Genomic DNA, 22,892 nt, shown 5'->3' with positions numbered 1-22,892 from the left:
GGAGGGATCTGGGGGATGACAATCATGTTGCCGTTCCCTTCTTTTCTTGCAACACACATCAAAGTTGCTGGTGAACGCAGCAGGCCAGGCAGCATCTCTAGGAAGAGGTACAGTCGACATTTCAGGCCGAGACCCTTCGTCAGGACTAACTGAAGGAAGAGTTAGTAAGAGATTTGAAAGTTGGAGGGGGAGAGGGAGATCCAAAATGATAGGAGAAGACAGGAGGGGGAGGGATTGAGCCAAGAGCTGGACAGGTGATTGGCAAAAGGGATACGAGATACGAGAGGATCATGGGACAGGAGGTCCGGGAAGAAAGACAAGGAGGGGGGGGAACCCAGAGGATGGGCAAGGGGTATATTCAGAGGGACAGAGGGAGAAAAAGGAGAGTGAGAGAAAGAATGTCTGTATAAAAATAAATAACAGATGGGGTACGAGGGGGAGGTGGGGCATTAGCGGAAGTTAGAGAAGTCGATGTTCATGCCATCAGGTTGGAGGCTACCCAGACGGAATATAAGGTGTTGTTCCTCCAACCTGAGTGTGGCTTCATCTTTACAGTAGAGGAGGCCGTGGATAGACATGTCAGAATGGGAATGGGATGTGGAATTAAAATGTGTGGCCACTGGGAGATCCTGCTTTCTCTGGCGGGCAGAACGTAGGTGTTCAGCAAAGCAGTCTCCCAGTCTGCGTCGGGTCTCGCCAATATATAAAAGGCCACATCGGGAGCACTGGATGCAGTATATCACCCCAGCCAACTCACAGGTGAAGTGTCCCCTCACCTGGAAGGACTGTTTGGGGCCCTGAATGGTGGTAAGGGAGGAAGTGTAAGGGCATGTGTAGCACTTGTTCCGCTTACAAGGATAAGTGCCAGGAGGGAGATCAGTGGGGAGGGATGGGGGGGACGAATGGACAAGGGAGTCGCGTAGGGAGCGAGCCCTGCGGAAAGCAGAGGGGGGGGGAGGGTAAGATGTGCTGAGTGGTGGCACTCCGTTGGAGGTGGTGGAAGTTACGGAGAATAATATGTTGGACCCGGAAACTGGTGGGTTGGTAGGTGAGGACCAGGGGAACCCTATTCCTGGTAGGGTGGCGGGAGGATGGAGTGAGAGCAGATGTACGTGAAATGGGGGAGATGCGTTTAAGAGCAGAGTTGATAGTGGAGGAAGGGAAGCCCCTTTCTTTAAAAAAGGAGGACATCTCCCTCATCCTAGAATGAAAAGCCTCATCCTGAGAGCAGATGCGGTGGAGACGGAGGAATTGCGAGAAGGGGATGGCGTTTTTGCAAGAGACAGGGTGAGAAGAGGAATAGTCCAGATAGATGTGAGAGTCAGTAGGCTTATAGTAGACATCAGTGGATAAGCTGTCTCCAGAGACAGAGACAGAAAGATCTAGAAAGGGGAGGGAGGTGTCGGAAATGGACCAGGTAAACTTGAGGGCAGGGTGAAAGTTGGAGACAAAGTTAATAAAGTCAACGAGCTCTGCATGCGTGCAGGAAGCAGCGCCAATGCAGTCGTCGATGTAGCGAAGGAAAAGTGGGGGACAGATACCAGAACAGGCACGGAACATAGATTGTTCCACAAAGCCAACAAAAAGGCAGGCATAGCTAGGACCCATACGGGTGCCCATAGCTACACCTTTAGTTTGAAGGAAGTGGGAGGAGCCAAAGGAGAAATTATTAAGAGTAAGGACTAATTCCGCTAGACGGAGCAGAGTGGTGGTAGAGGGGAACTGATTAGGTCTGGAATCCAAAAAGAAGCGTAGAGCTTTGAGACCTTCCTGATGGGGGATGGAAGTATATAAGGACTGGACATCCAATCTTCTTTTCTTTCTTGTTTTCATGGCTCTCTGGAGAAGAAGAATTTCAGAGTTGTATACTTTGATAATAAATGAAATTTTGATCCTTTTAAAATCATGAGGGGCATGGATAGGGTGAATGTGTGAACTTTTTCACAGGATTGGGAAATCAAGAACTAGAGGCCACAGGTTTAATGTGAGAGAGGAGAGAATTAATCGGAATCCGAGGGAGGTTTTCAGTATATAAAGGGAGCTGCCAAAGGCAGTAGCTGAGACAGGTACATAAACAACATTAAAAAGAAGTTTGGGCAAGAACGTGGATGAGAAGGTTTAGAGCAATATGAGCCAAATGGGACTCCTGGTCATCCGGACCAGTTGGGCCCAAGGGCATGTTTCCATGCTGTGGGAGTCGATGTTTTGGTTCTAGCTCCAACTTGAACTGTTTGACTTGGGAACCAAGAGACAAAATCCACTTATTGACAGACAAAGTCTCCAATCGACCAGCTCCCCCGCCAATAGCTTGGCCTTGCGGACACATTGATCACCTCTGCTGTTAATTGATCTGCTTGTCCCTAACTGGGCGGATTCACTCACCAACTTGCCAAGTGCTAGCCAACTGACCGGTGTTCTCACACTCTTGCACTGTCCAGACAGGTCCTCCTACTGGCAGGTGAAGGAAGGGGGCAGGGACTAGGTTTAAGAGAAACACTTCCACTTTCATTATGCAGTTTGCATAATATTATTACAATGCCAGCAACATGGGTACATTTCCCGCCACTGTCTATAAGGAGTTAGTACGTTCTCCCCGTTAGCACCTGTGTTTCCTCCGGGTGCTCCAGTTTCTTCCCACATTCAAAAGATGTATGGGTTAGTAGGTTAATTGGTCACATGCGTGTAATTGGGCGGTGCAGGCCTGTGGGCCAGAAGGGCCTGTTACCATGCTCTTTGTCTAAATAAAATAAAATCAGAAATAAGAACTATCACATTTCCTAACTAATTTTTACTCTAACCTATTCTCCCATAGTGTCCCCAGATTCTTTGATTTACAAACTTGGGACTAATTACAGTAGCCAATTAAACTGCCAGCCCATACGTCACTATAATGTGGGAGGAAAACAGAGCATCCGGGGTCTGTAAGATGACAAGAGGCATAAAGCAAGTGGATAGCCAGACACTTCCAGTGAGAAAGGGCCAGAGCCATCAAAATGTTTCTCATATGCTAACCCTTTCATTGCCAGGATCATTCTCGTAAGTGTCCTCCAGACCTTCTCCAGCGCCAACACATCCTTTCTTAGATAAGAGGCTCAAAACTGCTCACAATACACCACGTATGTTCTAGCCAATGCCTTATAAAGCCTCAGCCTTACATCCTTACAACCTGTCCCACTAATCACTCGCTGTGCCTGCTCATTAGCTTACCACAGCCAGTGCGTCTCTGTGAAAAGCATCAGTCTACAGCCATCTCCATTCAAAAACGACGCAGTTCTCCCACTCTGATGGGCTGTCGGTGGGCACCACGATTAACCTTCACGCAGCCAGTGTCACTGCTGACAGACAGATCACCTGTACTGTGGGAGCTCTCCAGTGAATGCAGTCCACCAGTCGTATCAGGTGAAGGTACTGTTCTCCTTCTACACTACAGCACAGAAACAGGCCCTTCAGCCCTTCAAGTCTGTGCCAGCCTGACCATCTGCCGAGTGCCATCAAGCCACACTTGGACCATAGCCCTCCGTACCCCTCCCTTCCATGTACTTATCCAAAGCAGAAGACTTTTCCACTTTGTCAACGTGGAGCGGAGAGTAAAGGCTAATTTACATTTGTGCGTTCAGTTTGTACATCTGGCAGGAGCAAAGGATGTTGGGAATGGCGAGGGTGGAATGCCGGGGGAGGGACGTGGGTGGGTGGGAGAGAAGGAATACCAGGGGCAGGGTGGGAGGGTGGCGTGGGTACAGACACACCTAGCCCTGAGACACCATGCAAGGTCATTTGCTTCCAAATAATTGAGGCTCAATTTGGAGTATCATGTGCAGTTTTGGTCACCTACCTGCAGGAAAGATGTAAATAGGTTTGAAAGAGCGCAAAGAAAATTTACAAGGATGTTGCTGCATCTTGAGTTATAAGGAAAGATTGAGTAAGTCGGTTCTTTATTCCTTGGAATGTGGGAGATTCGATAGAGGTATACAAAGAGGGGTACAGATAAGGTAAATGCAAGCATGTTTTTTTCCCACTGAGGTTGGGTGGGACTGTAACTAGAGGTCATGGGTTAAGGATAAAAGGTGAGAACTTTAAGGGGAACATGAGGGGAAACTTCTTCTGAGGGTCGTGAAAATGTGGAACGAGCTGTCACCCAGATTAAGTTCCATCTGCCATTTCTCTGCCCATATCTGAAACTTTTCCCCCAGGGTCAAAATGTCAAATAGTGGAGGGCCAGCCCTTAAGAGGGGAGATGTGCAGGGCAAGTTTTTAAGAGTGATGGGGGACAGGAATATAATGCCATGGGTGGTGATGGAGGCAGAAGTGTTAGAGATATTAAAAAAGGTATCTTGCTCTACCCTTGTCCAATCTTCTGTATTTCCCATATCATCACCAACCTTTGTATCTAAAGGAATGCAGGGGCGTAGCAATTAAATCGGGAAATGATCGGGGGAAAACGTTCATCTCAGAACAAAGCACAATCTGAACACCAACCTCAATCAGGAAGTCACCCATCCGTAATCCCGCTCTCCAAGCGACTCCACCTTCATCCACTGACTCGAGGTATTGAAGTGCAGGGAAGGCTGGCGTTGGGGTGAACTCCTCGATGGGTGTCTGGGCTGTAATGATACACACGTTATTCTCTGTGAGTTTTTAATATCGTGCAAATCCACACATCACCACCCTCATCCACGGTGAAACTCAGAGTGAAGATCCGTCCACACCATCCTGTCACACACTCCTAGGGTCAGACACAGTGTGGAGCCGTTCTGATTGAGCTTGAGGTAATCAAGAAAAAAACTGCTGTATAAAGTTTACAGGATATTTTTTAAAGTAGTACGGAGGGTCTCCTGAATATCTGAGTGAGTGGCTGTTTTAGTGTGGAGTCTCCTTTAGGAGTTCTCCTGCCTGCTTGGGCTGTGTCTGTTGCGGTCATTAACTGGGTAGCTTTTACTTGTGGTTGCCAGGAAACCATTTTGTTCTATAAGCAGGGAGAGGAACACCGTTGTTCACCTACCCCCTTCCCCCTTCCCCCTTCCTCGTGTTGCCATGTTCCTCGTTCGGTGAGGGTGCCAGAGCATTTTAGACATTTTGACCTTTCAGAGCCTGAGAGTTCTTCAGGACCAATGGAGCCTTTCCTCGCATTGGAATTTCTGACGCCGAGCCAAAAAAGGTATTGTTGAGTGTTGGGCGCCTTCCTACTGCCACAACAACGGAAGATTCCTCTCCATTCCAGCTGTTGAACAGGAGTCTATGTAACGTGTTTCAGCTTCTCAGGCCCCAGGACATTGGGGCTGCCGGACTGACAGGATTTGCTGACGCCATAGGAGCAGGCACCCTGCGGGAAGTTCCAAACTTTCCCGTCCAGGAACTCTACTCATTCCAGGACTTTATGATCGGCACCGCTGCATACACTTTTCACTTTGAACGTAGTACCACCATGCCGGACTGGTCTCCTGGAAGTCACAGACCTCTGGGGAGCTATGCAAAGATGGCTGCCTCTCCACCTTCAGACAATGCCCTGTTTTGGTCGGTGGAGGATGAACGCAGGGTGCAATGTATTTGGCTCCCTGGAATAACTCTGGAACAGTGCGCGGAGGCCACAGAGGACTTGGTTGGGGAAGGCGGTATTCTGGCCTCCCTAAAGAGTTCAGGAAGGCAGTGTTATATCTGGGACTGATGGGTTGGTGCATCGGGCTCTCAGTAGAGGGATCATGGTGAAAGACATCTTTTTACAGACGGAGCTGGCGACAGTCCAACGCAAAGAAATCATCCTCGGGCATGTCAAGCCTTTCATTCCCAATGAGGTCCTCCTTCCCCATCTAAACCCCTTGGGACAAGTAAGGTCAAAGATCACTACTATAAGGCATAAATTTAAGAGACACACCCTCCGCAATGTAATCTCTTTCTGGCACTGGCTGTTCATGCAGCTGACAGGGGAGGACGGTGTACTGTCTGGCACAAAGGGGTAGATTAGATCACCAGTGTATTGGAGCTCTGAGCGCCCACGGTGCCAAGTGTGTAGGGATGTGGGGCACTTTCAGAGGGACTGTCCCAACACCCAGCCCAAGGGAGCTCCATGGAATGATACCCCCATTGCTATTCCTGGGGGTAGGGCTGAGGCAAATATGGAGTTGGCAGGTGTTAGCGAGGTACCCGCTGTACAGTCTGGGTTCTCCTGCCCACACATACACACGGGGAGGAAGATGGGAGCTCTACGTGTAGTGAGGGGGTGGAGCGAGACTCATTTGACAGTGAGACGGTGGAAATCCTCACCCCTCCTGAGAAGTTCCTGTTGAGGAGATCAGATAGTTTATTTTCACCTCTGAGGGTGCAAAGTATCTGACGAAACTAGTCTCCCTGCACTGGTCTAGTGCGCCAAGCCTGGTTATGGCCTCACGTGTCATCCTCAGATGGAAGGAGAAGGGGAAGAAGAAAGGTGTGTCTAGGAATGATAGGTGACAGCTTACATCCTTCCTGGATGACCTGGTGAGAGAAATCAGGGTGAGGAACATCCTCACTCCTTCAGGGAATGGTGGGTCACAGGGTGGCGTTGGCACCACTAGAGCCTGGAGAGCAAGGAGCATTCTTGCATTTCTTCGGGAAAACATGGATGAGGGGGCCTCTGCTCCCACTGGGAATGGTGCTGGAGTACAGCCCTAATGTACTCCCATTATGAGGTTCACTATAGCTGGTCTAACTGTGAATGGTAGCAGGGGTTCTCTCCACAAATTTGACAATCTCTCAGTACTCAGGGATGGGAGATACGTGGTCATTTTCCTGCGGGAAGCCCATTATACCCCAGGAGATGAGTCCATAGCTACTGGAGTGGCAGGGAGGAGTCTACATGAGCCACCCCAGCTCCAACTCTAGTGGGAAGGTGATCCTGTTGGCCCTAACTTTCCAGCTGGATGTAACAGAAGTCCAAGATATCGTTCCCGACGGTCTGCTCCACCTGGCCGTGCTCCTGAATGGTGTACCACTGCACTTCATCAATGTGTATGGGCCTAGGCGCGGTGTTGCAGACGCACCTGTTCCGTCGGGTGTCCACCCTCCTGAGCTCCATCAACCTGGGGACTGAGTCATCCTCGAGGGAGACTTCAACTGTACCCTCAAGGAGGAGAGCTGCTCTGGTCTCCAGTGCGACCCAGCATTGGAAAAGAAGTTAAAGCAGCTAGTAGACTCCTTTGACTTGGTGGACCACTGGCAGAACCTTCATCCTGCTCTATTGCCTACTTGAGAAGGTCTAGAAGGGGAGGTTCACACATAGGCTGCCTCTACATCTCTTGAGCATACATCCCCCCCATGAGGGCATCCTCCATGCGGCTGGTGTCGTGCTCGGACCATCACCTCTTGTGGATGGAGTTTGCTCCCCTGTACTCTCGGGTGGGATCCAGGGACTGGCACTTTAACAACCGGCTGCTGGAAGACAGCTGATTCTGGGATTCGTTCCGAGCATCCTGGGTCACCTGGAGGGAGAGACGGGAGGATTTTTGCTTTCTACGGCTATGGTGGGATGTGGGCAACACCCATATCCGGTTTCTATGTTGGGAGTACACAGACCTTTGCCTGCTAAAGAACTGGCATCCAGTCCCTCTCTTGTGTGCAGACTATAGATCTTTACACGGACAATAGCCAACCGTCTTGGCTCTGTGTTGAGACAGATGATCTATCCTGACCAATCTTACACTGTCCGGGGCTAGTCCATTCAAGATAATGTCCATCTAGTCCGGGACCTAATCTTTCTGCTCCAGGAAACTGGGTCCCTGGCAGCTTTTCTCTCTCTTAACCAGGAGAAGAGGTTTGACCATGTAGACCACAGTTTCCTGGTGTGCACTCTGCCAGCATTTGGGCTCAGACCACACTTTGTAGCCCGGATTCAGCTCCTATACTCTGCCGCAGAGTGCCTTGTCAAGGTCAATGGATCATTAACAGCGCCCACTCCCTTTAGAAGTGGAGTACATCAGGGGTGCCTATGTCCAGCCAGTTATATGCCATCTGTGTAGAACCATTCCTGTGCCTTCATCGGCGGAGGCTGACGGGTCTGGTTCTGTGTGAACCGGACATGGAGGTCATCTTCTCAGCCTTCGCCGATGACGTGCTCCTGATGGTGAGAGATATCCATGACCTGCGGAGGATGCATGAGGGCCTGGAAGCTTTCTCGGCAGCGTCCTCTAATAGGATCAACTGGGTGAAATGTTCCGAACTCTTAGTTGGTCCACTGGAGATGAGAGCTTTTGAGTGGAGCACCAGGCATCTCCTCTATCTGGGAGTCTACCTGATTCCTTCTGGGGAAGACCTGGCTGGCAAACTGGCAAGACCTGGAGACAAGAGTCATGGCCCAGCTGGAGATTGGTCAGGCCTTCTCAGGGTGCTTTCCTATTGAAGCAGGGTGGTGGTCATAAACTAGCTGGTGGCCCCCACGTTGTAGTACCGATGATCACTTTGGCCCCACCCTCCCCTTTGAGGCAAGGATGCAGAGAAAGTTAGTGGGCTTCTTCTGGGGCAACAGGGAACACTGTGTCTCTGCAGTGGTCCTGAGTCTTTCAGTGGGAGACGGTGGACAGTCACTGGTGTGTGTCCGTACGTGGTTGGTGGCTCTCTGCCTCAGGACCCTGCAGAGACTCCTGTACGCTGAGCATTCTCGGGTGGCATGTGTTGGTGACATAGTTTCTCCGGAGCGGTTGCTGCCTTCAAGAAGATATGTGCCTACTGCCAGTGGGAGTCAGCCATGCTGCTTTGCGGAGTCTACCCAGCTTCGATCAGGAACTACTGAGAGTCTGGGTGCAGTTGCCTCAGGCCAGGAATCCCTTCCTGCTGGCAGAGGGTAGAGTTCCGACCGAGGGAATGGTCGACCCCTTCCCTTCCCCAAGGTATGTTGGTGTGGCTCAGGTGTGTGGAGTGACTCTAGCTGGTGTCACCCCCACACTGCCGGAGCTGGTTATCAGACCCAGGCCCTGCAATCTTATCCGGGAACTGAGCCCACACAACTTGAGCCATCTCTCATTTGCACCCACGATCCCATTCAGGGATGCAAGTAGGAGGTACCTTTATTGGCTGCTGCTCCACACCCTCCACTTCCCAGCCTTTGTCCACCTGGAGGCGGGGGGGGGGGGTCCCCAGTGAAAGTCCCTTTACCAGGGAGTTCTTCTCATGCACCTTGGGGATCTGGGGTGGAGGCTGCTGTATAGAGCAGTGCCCTGTAACAAGTTCCTTAGTTTGTACATGGACCTCCCAGCCACATGTCACTTCTGCAGGCCGGAGGAGACCGTGTACCACATGTACACGGAGTGTGCGAGGCTACAGTTTCTTTTTGCGTATCTGCGTGGGCTGCTTCTTGTTTAGGGGGTATGTTCATGCCTGAGTAAATATTGAGAATATACAGCGCGTCAGACGCGCTGTCCACAGTGACCATAGAGGCATTGCGGGACCATTGGGCTATGCGGGGGGGGGGGGCGGGGGAGGGGGGTTAGCACCATTATTGACAGAGATGGGAACATTTTAGTTTAATGTTGTTTGTCTAGTAGTACTGTAGTAATTGTGTTAGTCACTGGTTTGCATATATTGTAACACTGAACTTGTAATAAAAATATTTTATATAAACTAAAGGGTCAGACACAGTGTGGAGCTGCCTCTGTACGGTCCTGTCACACACTCCCAGAGCCAGACACAAGGTGGAGCTGTTCCAAATGAGCCAGAATAAATTGAGAAAAACTGCTGCATAAAGTTTGTAAGATACTTTTTAGGAGGTACGGAGGGTCTCCTGAACACCTGAGTGGCTGTTTTGGTGTCTCCTTCTCAACTATGTCTGTTCGCAGTGCTAACTATGTAGCTTTATGCTACAGCCAAGAGACAAGCACCATTGTTCGCCCACCAACATCAGGACAACACCCTTCCTCCAGCATCATTGCTTCTCGGTCTGTGTGGGTGCTGAAGCATTTTAGACATCTTAACCTTTTATGACCTGAGAATTCTTCAAGACTGACGGAGCCTTTCGCAGCACTGGAACTTCTGGTGCCATGCCGAAAGGGACTGTCGAGTGTTGGGCACCTTCCTACTGCCCCAACAACAGAAGATTCCCTTTCCACCCAGCTGTTTAAGGGGAGTCTGGATCGTCTGTAATGTGCTCCAGCTCTTTTCGTGCCCGGGAATGTTGGCACCGCAAGACCGATGGGATTTGCTGAGAACGCAAGAGCTGGCAAACTGCAGGATGTTCCAAACTTTTCTATCCAGGAACACTCCAGGACTTTATCAGCAGGCACTGCTGCCTAGATTTCTCGTTTCGGACTGTAGTGCTTCCGTGCAGGACTGGTCTCCCGACAGTTACAGACCTCCAGGGAACAATGCAAGGGCAGCTGTTTCTCCACTCTCAGACAACACCCTGTTTCGATCGGAGGAAGATGAACGTAGGGTGCGATACACTTTGAGCACCGGTCTAACTGGAGCCTCAAAGGCCATGGAGGACTTGGTTGGGGTAGGTGGTATTTTGTGAAAGAGTCTGGGAAGGCAGTGAGTTGGTGCACTGGGCTCTCAGTAGAGGAATCACAGTGAAAGAGACATTTTTGCAGATGGAGCTGACACCAGCAACAGATTGTCTTTGGGCACGACAAGCTCTTCATTCCCAACAAGGTCCTCGTTCCCCATCTCCCGGGACAAGTAAGATCAGAGATCACTACCATCAGACATAAGTTTAAGAGACGTACCCGCTGCAGTGTAATCTCTTTCTGGCGCCTGTTGTTCATGCGGCTGGCACGGGAGGGTCATTTTGCTGTCTGGCACAAAGGGGTAGACCAGCAGGTATACTGGAGCTCTGAGTGCCCATGGCATCATGAGTTTGGGGAGGTGGTACACTTTTGGTGGGACTATCCCAACACCGGGCCCAAGGAGTCCACCTTTGATATCACTGCCCCAGCTGCCCCTGCCCCTGTCCCTGTCCCTGTTCCTGCTCCTGATCCTTCTCCTTGGTTCAGGTGGGGGAACTTGAGGCTCACTGTTCTTACCATCAGGTAGGAGGTACAGAAGCCTGAAGGCACACACTCAGTGATTCAGGAACAGCTTCTTCCCCTCTGCCATCCGATTCCTAAGTGGACATTGAAGCTTTGGACACTACCTCACTTTTTTTTTAATATACAGCATTTCTGTTTTCGCACATTTTTTAATAATCTATTCAATGTACGTAATTGATTTACTTGTTTATTTATTATTATGATTTATTTTCTTATTTTTTTCTCTCTTTCTGCTAGATTATGTATTGCATTGAACTGCTGCTGCTAAGTTAACAAATTGCACGTCACATGCAGGTGATAATAAAGCTGATTCTGATTCTAAGTGTGGTGAGTGTGCGTTGAGGGACAGGGAGGAGACTCCGTGAGGCAGGAAGGCGAAGAAGAAGTCCAAACACCAGAGGAAGATGGTCACTGAGAAGGCAGAGCTGATGCCCGGCCCTGTGTCTTGTCCTGAAGAATCCGCTTGCCCTGAAACTCAGCAGGAGGCTGGACGGGGTGATGGAAATGGAGAGGGCCACTGTATCAGTGGCCCCTGTACCTGCGTGCTCCTGAATAGAAGAAGCTCTTCTCCCAAAGGGGTAGAGAGTGTAGATGTGAGGGAGTAATTGGAAGGAGTGGGAATTCCACTGGAGGTCAGCCCTAAACCCGGATGTGGCTCAACCCCTGTGTTGGGTGAGTGTGTGTACAGGAAGGTGCTGTGGCCCTGATCTGGCCATGAGAACTCTGCACCCAGTACTCGTTAGTTAGTGTCTCCTTAGAGGTGAGTACACTGAGTAAAGATGGCAAAGCAGTGACCAGCCCCTCTCACTCTCAGGATCCAGTTCCTGTGGATTCCGAGAACTAGAGCTGTCAGGGTCCACTTTGGGCCTGGTCCTTGAGGTGAGGGATGTATTCACCATGCTGACCCCATCAATCCTTGTTTCACAAGGAATTCCCGGGCATGATCCCTCCTAGGGGTAGGGCTGAGGTGAGGCTGGAGTTGGCTGGTGTGAGTGAGGTGTGGGTTGGAAGTGCTCTCATCTGCTGGTACATTCTGGAGGAAGATGGGGGCTGTAGGTGAGGGGCTGGAGGGAGACTCATTTGACCGTGAGACGTCCTCACCCCTCCTAAGAAGTCCCCGCTGATACCATTGAGGAGGTCAAAGAGTTTATTCTCACCTCCGAGGGTGCGAAGCATCAGCTGCAACTAGCCTCCCTCTGCTGGTCTAGCATGCTGAGATTGGTGAAGACTTTGTATGTCATTGTCAGATGGATCTGGCGTCCACTCTCTCCTTCTTGCACAGACTACAAGACTTTTGCCCGAGCAATGGCCAACCACTGTTGGGGCAGATGATACTTCTTGATGAATCCTACACCATCCTGGGCCGGTCCATTCAGAACAATGTCCATTTTGTCAGGGACCTGATCTACCTGCTCCAGGAGACTGGGTCCCCAGCAGTGCTTTGCTCCCTTGGTGAGGAGAAAGTGTTTGACTGAGTAAACTGATGGGCACTCTGCAGGCATTCAGGCTTGGAACACACTTTGTAGCCCAGGTTTGGCTGTTACACTCTGTCATAGAGTGACTCATCAAGGTCAAAAGATCGTTGATGGTACCCATTCCCTTTCAAAGAGGAGTACTCTGGGGATGCCCCCAGTTCGGCCACTGTGTGGAGCCATTTCTGTATTTTCACAACAGGAGGTTGGTGAATCTGGTTCTGTGCGAGCTGGACACAGAGGTCATCCTCTCAGACTACGCCGAAGATGTTCCCCTGACGGTAATGGATCCTGGTGGACTGTGGAGGACGTGAGAGTGCCAGGAGGTTTTCTCAGCAGCTTCCTTCGCTAGGGTCAACTGGGCAAAATGTCCCAGACTCTTAGTGGGTCAGTGGCAGGCAGACTCCCTGCTGGAGGAGATGAGTCCTTTTGCATGGAGCACCGTGTATCTCCTCTGCCTGAGTCCCTCTGGGGAGACCAAGCTGGTGAACTACAAGGACCAGGAGACAAAAGTCACGGCCCAGCAGGAATGCTGGTCAGGCCTCCTCAGGGTACTCTCCTACAGAGGCAAGGCGGTGGTCATCAACCAACTTGTGCGGGGGTCCCCAACCTTTTTTGCACCGCGGACCGGTTTAATATTGACAATATTCTTGCGGACCAGCTGACGGTGGGGGCGGGGGGGGGGGTGTTCAAGTAGGGTTGCCAACTTTCTCACTCCCAAATAAGGGACAAAAGTAGCATTCAAATACGGGAGACTTGTGTTTACCCCGAGAAAGACACGGGCACCTGTGTGAGCATACGTGATGTGCGCATACATGACATGCGCATGTGTGTACATGCCAATTTTTTTTTTCCACAAATCAGTTTTGGCTTAATCTTCCCGATTCTGTTAAGTGAAGCTACACTGCACATGCATTATTTCTACTTTATATAAGCTGTGTATTTATCATATCATATTCCTGCTTTTACTATACATTAGTGTTATTTTAGATCTTATGTGTTACTTGGTATGACTTGGTAGGTTATTTCAAGTTCAACAGTGCGTGACAGGGAATGAGGAAAGGTGCAGCTGACTCATATCGTTTCATATCGCCAAATCATATTGTTTCCTCGTGGCCTGGTAGCACATGCTTTGCGGCCCGGTGGTTGGGGACCACTGAACTAGTGGCCTTCATGTTGTGGTGCCAGGTGGTCACCTTGCCCACCCACTGCCTTTGCCACAAGAATGCAGTGGACTGCTCCTGGAGCAACAGAAGACATTGAGACTCTGCAGTGGTCCTGCGACTCCCGAATGGAGAGGGCAGACAGTCGCTGGTGTGTGTCTGCATGTGGTTGGTAGCTCTCCGCCTCAGGACGCTGCAGAGATTCCTGCACGCTGAGTACCCTTCAAGGTGGAATGTATTGATGATGTATTTTCTCCGGAGGGGTAGCCGTCTTCACAAAGAGACGTAGTCGCTGCCGCTGGGCGTCAGCTGTGCTGCTCTGCAGAGGCTGTCCGGCTTCCATCAGGACCAGCTAAGAGTGTAGAACGTGGTTGACTCTGGCCAGGACACACCATCCCGGCCGAGAGAATGGCCCACCCCTGCCTACCTCATTGGGTGTTGGTGTGTCTCTGTGGAGTGATTCTGTCTGAGCCCATCTCAACTCAAACGGAGTTGCTAGTCTGACTTAGTCCTCAGGTTCTTAATCAGGAGCTGGTCCCTCAAAACTTGAGCCATCCCTCATTGACACCTACAGTCTCTTTCAGAGCTGCAGGTAGGAGGCCCCACTCCATACATTTCGTGGCCCTTGTTCACCATCCCAACACACCATGGACTTTGGTCATTCCACATGACAGCAAGAGGGATTCCCCAGACCTGTGGTGGAGGGTGCTGCATAGGTCAGTGCCCTGTAACAAGATTCTCACTTTGTACATGGATCTCTGCGGGCTGGAAGAGACGGTGCACCATACGTACACAGTGTGTACGAGGCTGCAGCCCCTCCACATATCTAAGGGGCTGTTTCTCACCTTCTGGCTGCATTTTAGCCCCACCTTCTCCATCTTTGGTCATCCAGTAAGGATGGCGTCAGGGAGGGAGGAGGATGTCCTAGTTAACTTGCTCCTAGGGCTGGCTAAGATAGTTATCAGTGGGTCCTGGAGAAAGGCAGTGGAAGGTTCTGTCCGGGCTGACTGCCTGGCAATGTTCAGGGGATATGTCTGTGTCTGTGGAAAAAGAACACGCAGCATCCACAGTAACATAGAGATGATTTGAATCTGTTGAGCACCGCAGGGGATAAATGTCACCCTTGATGAGGATGGGAATGTGTTAATTTAGTCTGTGTTAGTCATGATTTATCTGGTTTTTGTTTGTTTGTGATTGTACATTAGTGTAGTGCTATGAATTTGTAATAAATGCATTTTTTGTAACAAAAAATAGGGTTAGACACGGAGTGAAGCGCCACCACACTGTCCATCACACACTACCAGGTTTAGATACGAGGTACATTATGGAGTCGTGACAACCTCGTACTCAATGTCAGCAAGACCAGGGTGCTGATTATTCACTTCAGGAGAAGGAAGCTAGAAGTTCACAGTCCTAATTGGAGAGGGTCAGCAACCTTAATTTCCATGGTGTTATCACATCAGAAGACCTGCCCTCGGCCCAGCACCTAGGTGTAATTACGAAGAAAGCACAGCAACGCCTCGACATCCTTAGGAATTTGCGAAGATTCCGCATGACATGGAAACTTTGACAAACTTCTATAGATGTGTGATGGCAAGTATATTGTCTGGCTGTGTCACAACTCGCATGGATATGGCCCAGTCAATCCAGGGTAAAATCCCTCCCCATTCATTGAACACATCTACATGGAGCACTGTCGCAGGAAAGCAGCATCCATCGTTAAAGACCTCCACCATCCAGTCCATGCTTCCTTCCCGCTACTGCCATCAGGAAAAGGGTACATGAGCCTCAGGACCCACACCTCCAGGTTCAATAGGTACATTTAATGTCAGGGAAATGTATACAATATACCCCATGGAATTCTTTTTCGGGAACAGTTATTACTCCTCAAACATCAGGCTCTTGAAGGAGAAGGGATAACTTCACTCAGCCCATCACTGAAATCTTTCCATCAACTATGGACACTTTCAAGGACTCTTATCTCATGTTCTTGATATTTATGGCTTACTTGTATATTATTATTATTATTAATTCTTTTTTTTCTTTCCATTCATACTTGAATAGTTTGTTGTCTTTTACACATTGGTTGTTTGTCCGTCATGGTGGGTGCTGTCTTTCATTGATTTTATTGTTTCTTGTATCTACTGTGAATGCCCGCAAGAAAATGAATCTCAGGTTTGTATATGGTAACCTACATTTACTTTGATAATAAATTTATTTTGAACTTTGAACTTAGAAGCTCCCTTCACACCATCCATCACACACTCCCGGGGTCAGACAGAATGAAGCTCCCTCCACACAATCCTGTCACATTCACAGGGCAGGGGATAACTGCCATCATTGACAGGGATAGGAACATTTTAATTTAGTTTGCGTTGGTGATCTTGTTAAAGTATCAAGATTCAAAGTCATTTATTTATCAAAGAATGTATGAATTACACAACCTTGAGATTTATTTGCTTCCAGGCAGCCACAAAGCAAGAAACCCGAATGAACCCAATTTAAAAAAAATGAAATGAAGACCAACACCTGATGTGCAGAGAAAGGGAAAAAAAAAACACAAATCACGCAAACAACAGAAGTGAGCAACAACATTCTGAACCAAAATGAGTCCTTAGATCCGATCAGCCCAGAGTGGGTGCAAAGCCTCGGTATCAGTTCATCCTATTAACTGGCATGGAGCACAGCAGCCGGGGTAGTCTTCATAACCTCAGTGCCATGGAGACAGGAGTGAACGTCGCTGGAGAGCGAGCAAATCTCTCGCCTCTGATCCTGACATCCTGTCTTCCCAGGCTATCTGGCCTGGCATTTAAATTGTCCAAACAGCGTACTATACCTCGCACTAGGACCTGGGCACCACTGCAGCGAAAGGCTCCGGGCCTGGTCCAGTCCGCCCAGAGACTCAACCCAGACCCAGGTTTCACCACCCAGCCTGAAGCTGCTCTTAACTTCTCCAAATCGGCTGGGTGCCCAAAGCGATCCAACCTCTCATCCAGGCCAGTTACACAGGCATCAGCACTCCTCTGCCTCGATTTCTCCTCACTGAATGGCTCACTCCATCTGCGTCGATTCTGCAATGTACCAGCACAGCTCATCCCTCAAATTTGCCTCACCTTCACCTGCCTCTGCATTGTTTTCGGTGATAATTTACCACAATTTACTTCAGAAAAGGTGTTATTTGTAATGTTTTTAGTCAAATTTCTTTTTGGACTGTCAGTGAGCTGTTGCATGCATTCAGTAACACCATCTTAAACCAGAAGTTTAGTCACTTTGATTATCTTTGTTTGTTGTGGTATTGTAGCATGGAATTTGTAATAAATGTATTTTTGTAAGAGCAGAGACAGCATGGCTGAACAGAGTGAGGCTTCCTCTACACCGTCCCATCACACGTGCAGAATTGGACACAGAATGAAGCTCCCTCTACACCGTCCCATCACACGTGCAGAATTGGACACAGAATGAAGCTCCCTCTACACCGTCCCATCACACGTGCAGAATTGGACACAGAATGAAGCTCCCTCTACACCGTCCCATCACACGTGCAGAATTGGACACAGAATGAAGCTCCCTCTACACCGTCCCATCACACGTGCAGAATTGGACACAGAATGAAGCTCCCTCTACACCGTCCCATCACACGTGCAGAATTGGACACAGAATGAAGCTCCTTCTACACCGTCCCATCACACGTGCAGAATTGGACACAGAATGAAGCTCCTTCTACACCGTCCCATCACACGTGCAGAATTGGACACAGAATGAAGCTCCCTCTACACCGTCCCATCACACGTGCAGAATTGGACACAGAATGAAGCTCCCTCTACACCGTCCCATCACACGTGCAGAATTGGACACAGAATGAAGCTCCCTCTACACCGTCCCATCACACGTGCAGAATTGGACACAGAATGAAGCTCCTTCTACACCGTCCCATCACACGTGCAGAATTGGACACAGAATGAAGCTCCTTCTACACCGTCCCATCACACGTGCAGAATTGGACACAGAATGAAGCTCCCTCTACACCGTCCCATCACACGTGCAGAATTGGACACAGAATGAAGCTCCTTCTACACCGTCCCATCACACGTGCAGAATTGGACACAGAATGAAGCTCCCTCTACACTGTCCCATCACACACGAGGATTAGACACAGAGTGAAGCTCCCCCTACACTGTCCAATCACACTATCTCGGGGTTAGATACAGAGTGAAGCTGTCTCCACACTAGCCCAACACACACTTGCAGGGTTAAACACTAGTGAAGCTCCCTCTACACTTTCCCATCACTCTCTCCCAGGGAAGGGGCAACGTGGGTTAAATATAGATCAAAGCTCCGTTTATGCCATCACGTTACACACTCCATGGGTTCGTTACAGAGTACAGACTCCACTACACTGTGCCATCATACAGTCCCCAGTGCAGAATCAGCATGGGTTAGTGTGGACTAAAGTTCCCTCTCTGTCAAGCACTCTTTACAGACAGCTGTAGTACAGTTAAACACATGGACAGGACTCACCTTTGGCTCCCCGGAGCACAAATCCAAATCCCTCACTGTCTTTCTTCTGCAGTAACACCGTCTTCTCTTTGATGATATAGTCACTGCGAAAGGAGAACAGAAGTGTTACGGACTTTCCAAGGGCAGGCTGCTTGTCTCCATTTTATCACTGCCCGCCCCAAGCCCACCCCTTCGCTGGGAGGTCCCTTCCCAGATTCTGTGGAGCCCAGCTCAGTCCTTGAGTCAGGAGCTAACTTTCACCAGCCCGGTACCCTTGCAACCTGCAAAGTAGTTTTTGCCTTCAGTTGGGTCATCTATACTTTTGCACATTGAGGATACACTGACTTTGAAAATCAATCAAACATCTCTCGCCAATAATCCCTCAGATTCTGGGGTGGCAGTTATGCAAGGAAACATTAATTTTGGACCGAAGAGCAGCCCAATAATCTCCAGTCATACACACAGTCAATGCAGAGACGCCGCCTCCCTTGGTACACGTGGTCAGTGTGGGTCCTGATAAAGGGTCCTGGCCTGAGATGTTGACTGTTTATCCTTTTCCATAGATGCTGCCTGACCTGCTGAGTTCCTCCAGCATTTTGAGTACATTGCTTGGATTTCCAATACAACACCCTGGACAAGAATTTTACTGCTATGCTGCAGGTATTTCATTTTAGCAAGGGGCTATGTTTGTTCAACTTAAGAATGTTGTGTCAGCCAATCACGATGGTGCAATTGGGAAAAGGTTCAAGAGGACACTGGGCAGAGAGATTTTTTGTGATGGACACTGGTGTGGGTCGAGATCTTTTTGCCATGTCACATACCCTGTGATGGATTAAAGATCCAGCAGAAATGGAAAACACTTTGGAGTCCAGTATTGCTATTAACTAATGGTATTTATTAGTAACTACGCCAAACAGTAATATATAACCAGATAAATCAAACAGGTTAACAGTGTTACGTGTATATATGTGTGCAAATATAACTCCCAAACTATTGAGCTTGGGGGAAACAAGGCTTGGAGTCTTGAGATGGTAAAGTGTGAAAGTTCAGTTCATCCATGGAATAGGTGATGAGAGAGAGATTTGTAATCCAGGCTAAATGTCAAGAGAAGGCAATTACATCCATATTCCACAGATTCCACGACAGCAATACAAAATAACAAATGTAGTAGGTTTTATCTCCAAAGTTGTTCCACTCCACACACGAAGTATCACCGACAGTGATCTTCAACGAATATCCTTTCAACACAAATGGTACCACACCCAAATTCAGCTACGGGTCATCCTAAAGTGGTGGCCACGGGATACTCAAACAGAATCCACATATGGATTATCACCAACAGTAGTTTATCACTAAGGGAACCCTCTTCAAAGGAACCAACCCCAAACACACAACATGATAGCCACTTATCCAGTTCCACGACACACGAAATAACTCCAACAGTGATTTGCCACAAGGGTGCCTTTCTTCAGTGAACTACCACACCCAAACAAGGATAACACACAAGTGGTTTTCACAAAGGTACTCCCTTCACCAGAGAACCCACTCTTGTAGCTTAAATACGTGACAGTCACACCTTCGTATTCGAATGGAACTCAAACTCACCCTCACGGGCTACTTAGAGAGAGAGTCCAAACAGTGACCTCTTTGTGACTGGGTTTCTTCCGTTTCAAACCTTCCTCTCGCCCTCTTCTCTTCCTTTAAAGTCACCGAATATGACCACAAAAAGGACACCGTCTTCTGTGCTGCAGTTATCAACCCAGGCGAGGGTTGGACACACAAATAACTTTCCACCGGTCACACCTTTTCCACACTGCGAGAGCCACTGATCGATCCTCCAAAAACCCACCTTTCTGCGGACACAACAGAGATCATCCAGTGTCCAAATCATGTGTCCGTCAGTCTATCAGCTGACCTTCTATTTATCTCACTGTGCTGAACACCAGCTGTCCATCAAGTAGCTCCTCCCTTCTCTCTCTGTAAGAACACAGAAGCTGGCAATGTCCTTGCAAAAGTGTAAACAAGCTGCAGAAAAACCATAACATCGATTGTCCATCAAATAACTCCAGCTCTCTCTCTTTCCATGGCAACTGAAAAGCTGACAGCAGTAGACAGTGTCCTTGTAAGAGTGTAAACACGAGCTGAAAGACAGACTCTGCCCCTCTCTCTCTCAGTAGAAATTCAGAAGTTAGTCTCAGTTTTCTCTTGGGCCTTAAAGTGACAGTCCACAGCAAAAAGGAACCCCAGGGGTAGATAACAGGCAGGAGCTGGGAGAAGACAGTGGGGAAGATGGCTGAGGATGCCGTCCCTGTTGCACAAGGTGCTTTGTGCAGATGAATGGCTTCCAGGAGGAAGGACCAACTCTCCCGTGGGTTTGTTCGAAATGGATTTTGAGCCACAGTCAGAAGGTGGTGTGTGCTCTCCTGTAAACTGTAGGTCCAGTGCGTGAGTTAAAGGCAACTTCAAGCTGAGCTCCAATGTATCTGCATTTGGAATGGGTTAACTGTAATGGGCTCTTTTGTATTTTCTTTCTTTTGTTTTTCCTACTAACTGTTTGATAAATCTGAGATTTATACATATACTTTCTTTATAATTGTGTGCAGTGTACAATGTGTTATTTCTTGCCGACAGGTAATTGCATAGGGGCAGTATTTACTCAGTATTCACCCAGATCGAAGTTCAGGTGGCTGAGACATCCCAACTTCCCAATTTTGCTGGGACGCAAGTCATATCGACCCTAGACATATGGGGTTTGAGAAAGCTGGTTTTCTCACCGCTGAGTCCAGTGGCTATTAGGGAAGGGGCTAACGAGCCACATCTCTAGAGATGCCCGGTAAAAAGGGGTTTCACCAGCATCTGCAGATTTTCTTGACATTGTGAGCCCAAGATTCTGTCCTATTTCAGACTGGCAAAGGTGGCTGACTGATAGCCACATGGTCAATCTCTGCCTCTCTCATCCTCTTCCTTGCCAGGATCTGGTGAAGTTGTACATATGGTCAGTGCGCAGACGCAGTCTCCTGTCGGACACACGGTCAGTGATGGGATGCAGTCTCCTGTCATACGGTCAGAGCAGGACCGCAGTCTCCTGTCGTACACGTCAGTGCAGTGATGCAATCTCTTGTACACCCAGTCAGTGAGGAGCCAGAGTCTCCCGTGGTACATACAGTCAGTGCTGGTATGCAGTCCCAAGCATATACACACTCTCAGTGGAAGGACACCGTTTCCTGACGTACACATGGCCAGTGCAGGGACGCAGTCCATGTTGTACTCACGTACAGTGCCAGGACGCAGTGCCTTGTCACATAAATGATCAGTACTGGGTTGCATTCTCCAGACATCCAGACGTACGCACGGTCAGCGCAAGGTCGCATTCTTCAGTCATACGCACGGTCAGTGTGGAGACCCAGTTCCCTATCGTACACCCGGTCACTATGGGGACGCAGTCTCATGAAGTACACATGATTAATCCGGGTACGCAGTCTCGTGTCGTAGATATGGTCAGTGCAGGGATGCAGATCATTATAAGACACACGGACAACGCGAGGAAGCATTGTCATATACTGTCATATACACAGTCAATGTGGGGATGCATTCCCCTGTTGTACACACAGTCAGTGCAGGGACACAGTCTCCCTTTGTACATACAGCATGGAGACGCAGTCCCCAGCGTGTAGACACAGTCAGTGGAGGGACACTGACTCCTGTCATGTACAAAGTCACCTGTTGTACGCATGGTTAGCAGGGACGTAGTCCACTATCATACACGCATTGTGGCGATGCAATACCCTGTTCAACACAAGTGCGAGAGCACAGTCTGCCGTACACCAGGTCAGTGCAGTGACACAGTCTCTCGACATACATATAGTTAGTGCATGACGCCATCTTCTGTCGTACACGCTGTCAGTGTGGGGACACAGTACCCCATCCTACATGTGGTCTGTGTGGGGGCGCAGTCTCCAGTCGTACACATGATTAGTCCTGATAAGCAGTGTCTCGTTGTACACATGGTCAGTGCGTGACGCTGTCTCCTATCGTACACACTGTCAGTGTGGGGACCCAGTACCCTATCCTACACACAGTCACTATGGGGATGCAGTCTCCTGTCAAACGCATTACAGTACAGGACGCAATTCCCTGTAGGACACAAGGTTAGTCCGGATATGCAGTCTCATGTTGTAGGCATGGTCAGTGCAGGACGCAGTCCACTATCGTACACACAGAAAACGCAGGGGCACAAAACCCAGTTGTACACAAGATAAGGGCGCAGACAGAGTGACGTTGCACACACGATCAGTGCAGGGTCATAATCCCACATCGTGTATATGGACAGTGCAGGGAAGCAGTTTCCTGTTGGGCATATGATCAGTGCGGTGCCACAGAACATGGTTGTACACATGGTCAGTGTACGGGCACTGTCTCCTGTCATACAGAAGGTCCGTGCAGGGACGTAGTCTCCTGTCGTACACAAGTCAGTGTGGAGACGCAGTCTCCTGTCATACACGCGGTTAGTGAGGGGACGTGGTCTCATGTGGTACACACGATTAGTCCTGATGTACAGTCACCTGTCGTTGAAATGGTCAGTGCAGTGATGCAGTCCACTATTGTACACACGGATACTGTGGGAACGCAATACCCAGTCGTACAAAAGGGAAGTGCATGTTCACAGTCTCCTGTACACACAGTCAGTGCAGAGAAATAGTCTCCCTTAGTACACATTGTCAGTGCAGGGACACAGTTTCCTGTTGTATATAAGGTCAGTTGCAGGAATGCAG

General features: G+C 49.2%; 1 protein-coding gene across 6 annotated transcripts in view; it reads right to left on the bottom strand.

Annotated features, from left to right (window-relative positions):
* shank1 (SH3 and multiple ankyrin repeat domains 1) overlaps nt 1-22,892 on the bottom strand; it is a 281,534-nt gene that overhangs the window by 43,915 nt on the left and 214,727 nt on the right. For all 6 annotated transcript variants that reach the window (XM_063062528.1, XM_063062527.1, XM_063062526.1 and 3 more), the window contains 2 exons: nt 18,142-18,224; nt 4,477-4,601 (listed from right to left, as the gene is read on the bottom strand). In XM_063062528.1, coding sequence (XP_062918598.1) covers nt 4,477-4,601; nt 18,142-18,224 — 208 coding nt within the window. The remainder of the gene's footprint in view (nt 1-4,476; nt 4,602-18,141; nt 18,225-22,892) is intronic.

The sequence above is a fragment of the Mobula hypostoma genome, chromosome 11 (assembly GCF_963921235.1).
Source record: "Mobula hypostoma chromosome 11, sMobHyp1.1, whole genome shotgun sequence".
Lineage (NCBI taxonomy): Eukaryota > Metazoa > Chordata > Chondrichthyes > Myliobatiformes > Myliobatidae > Mobula > Mobula hypostoma.
Note: the sequence above shows the minus strand (reverse complement) of the source record. Positions and strands in the feature narration are given on the sequence as shown.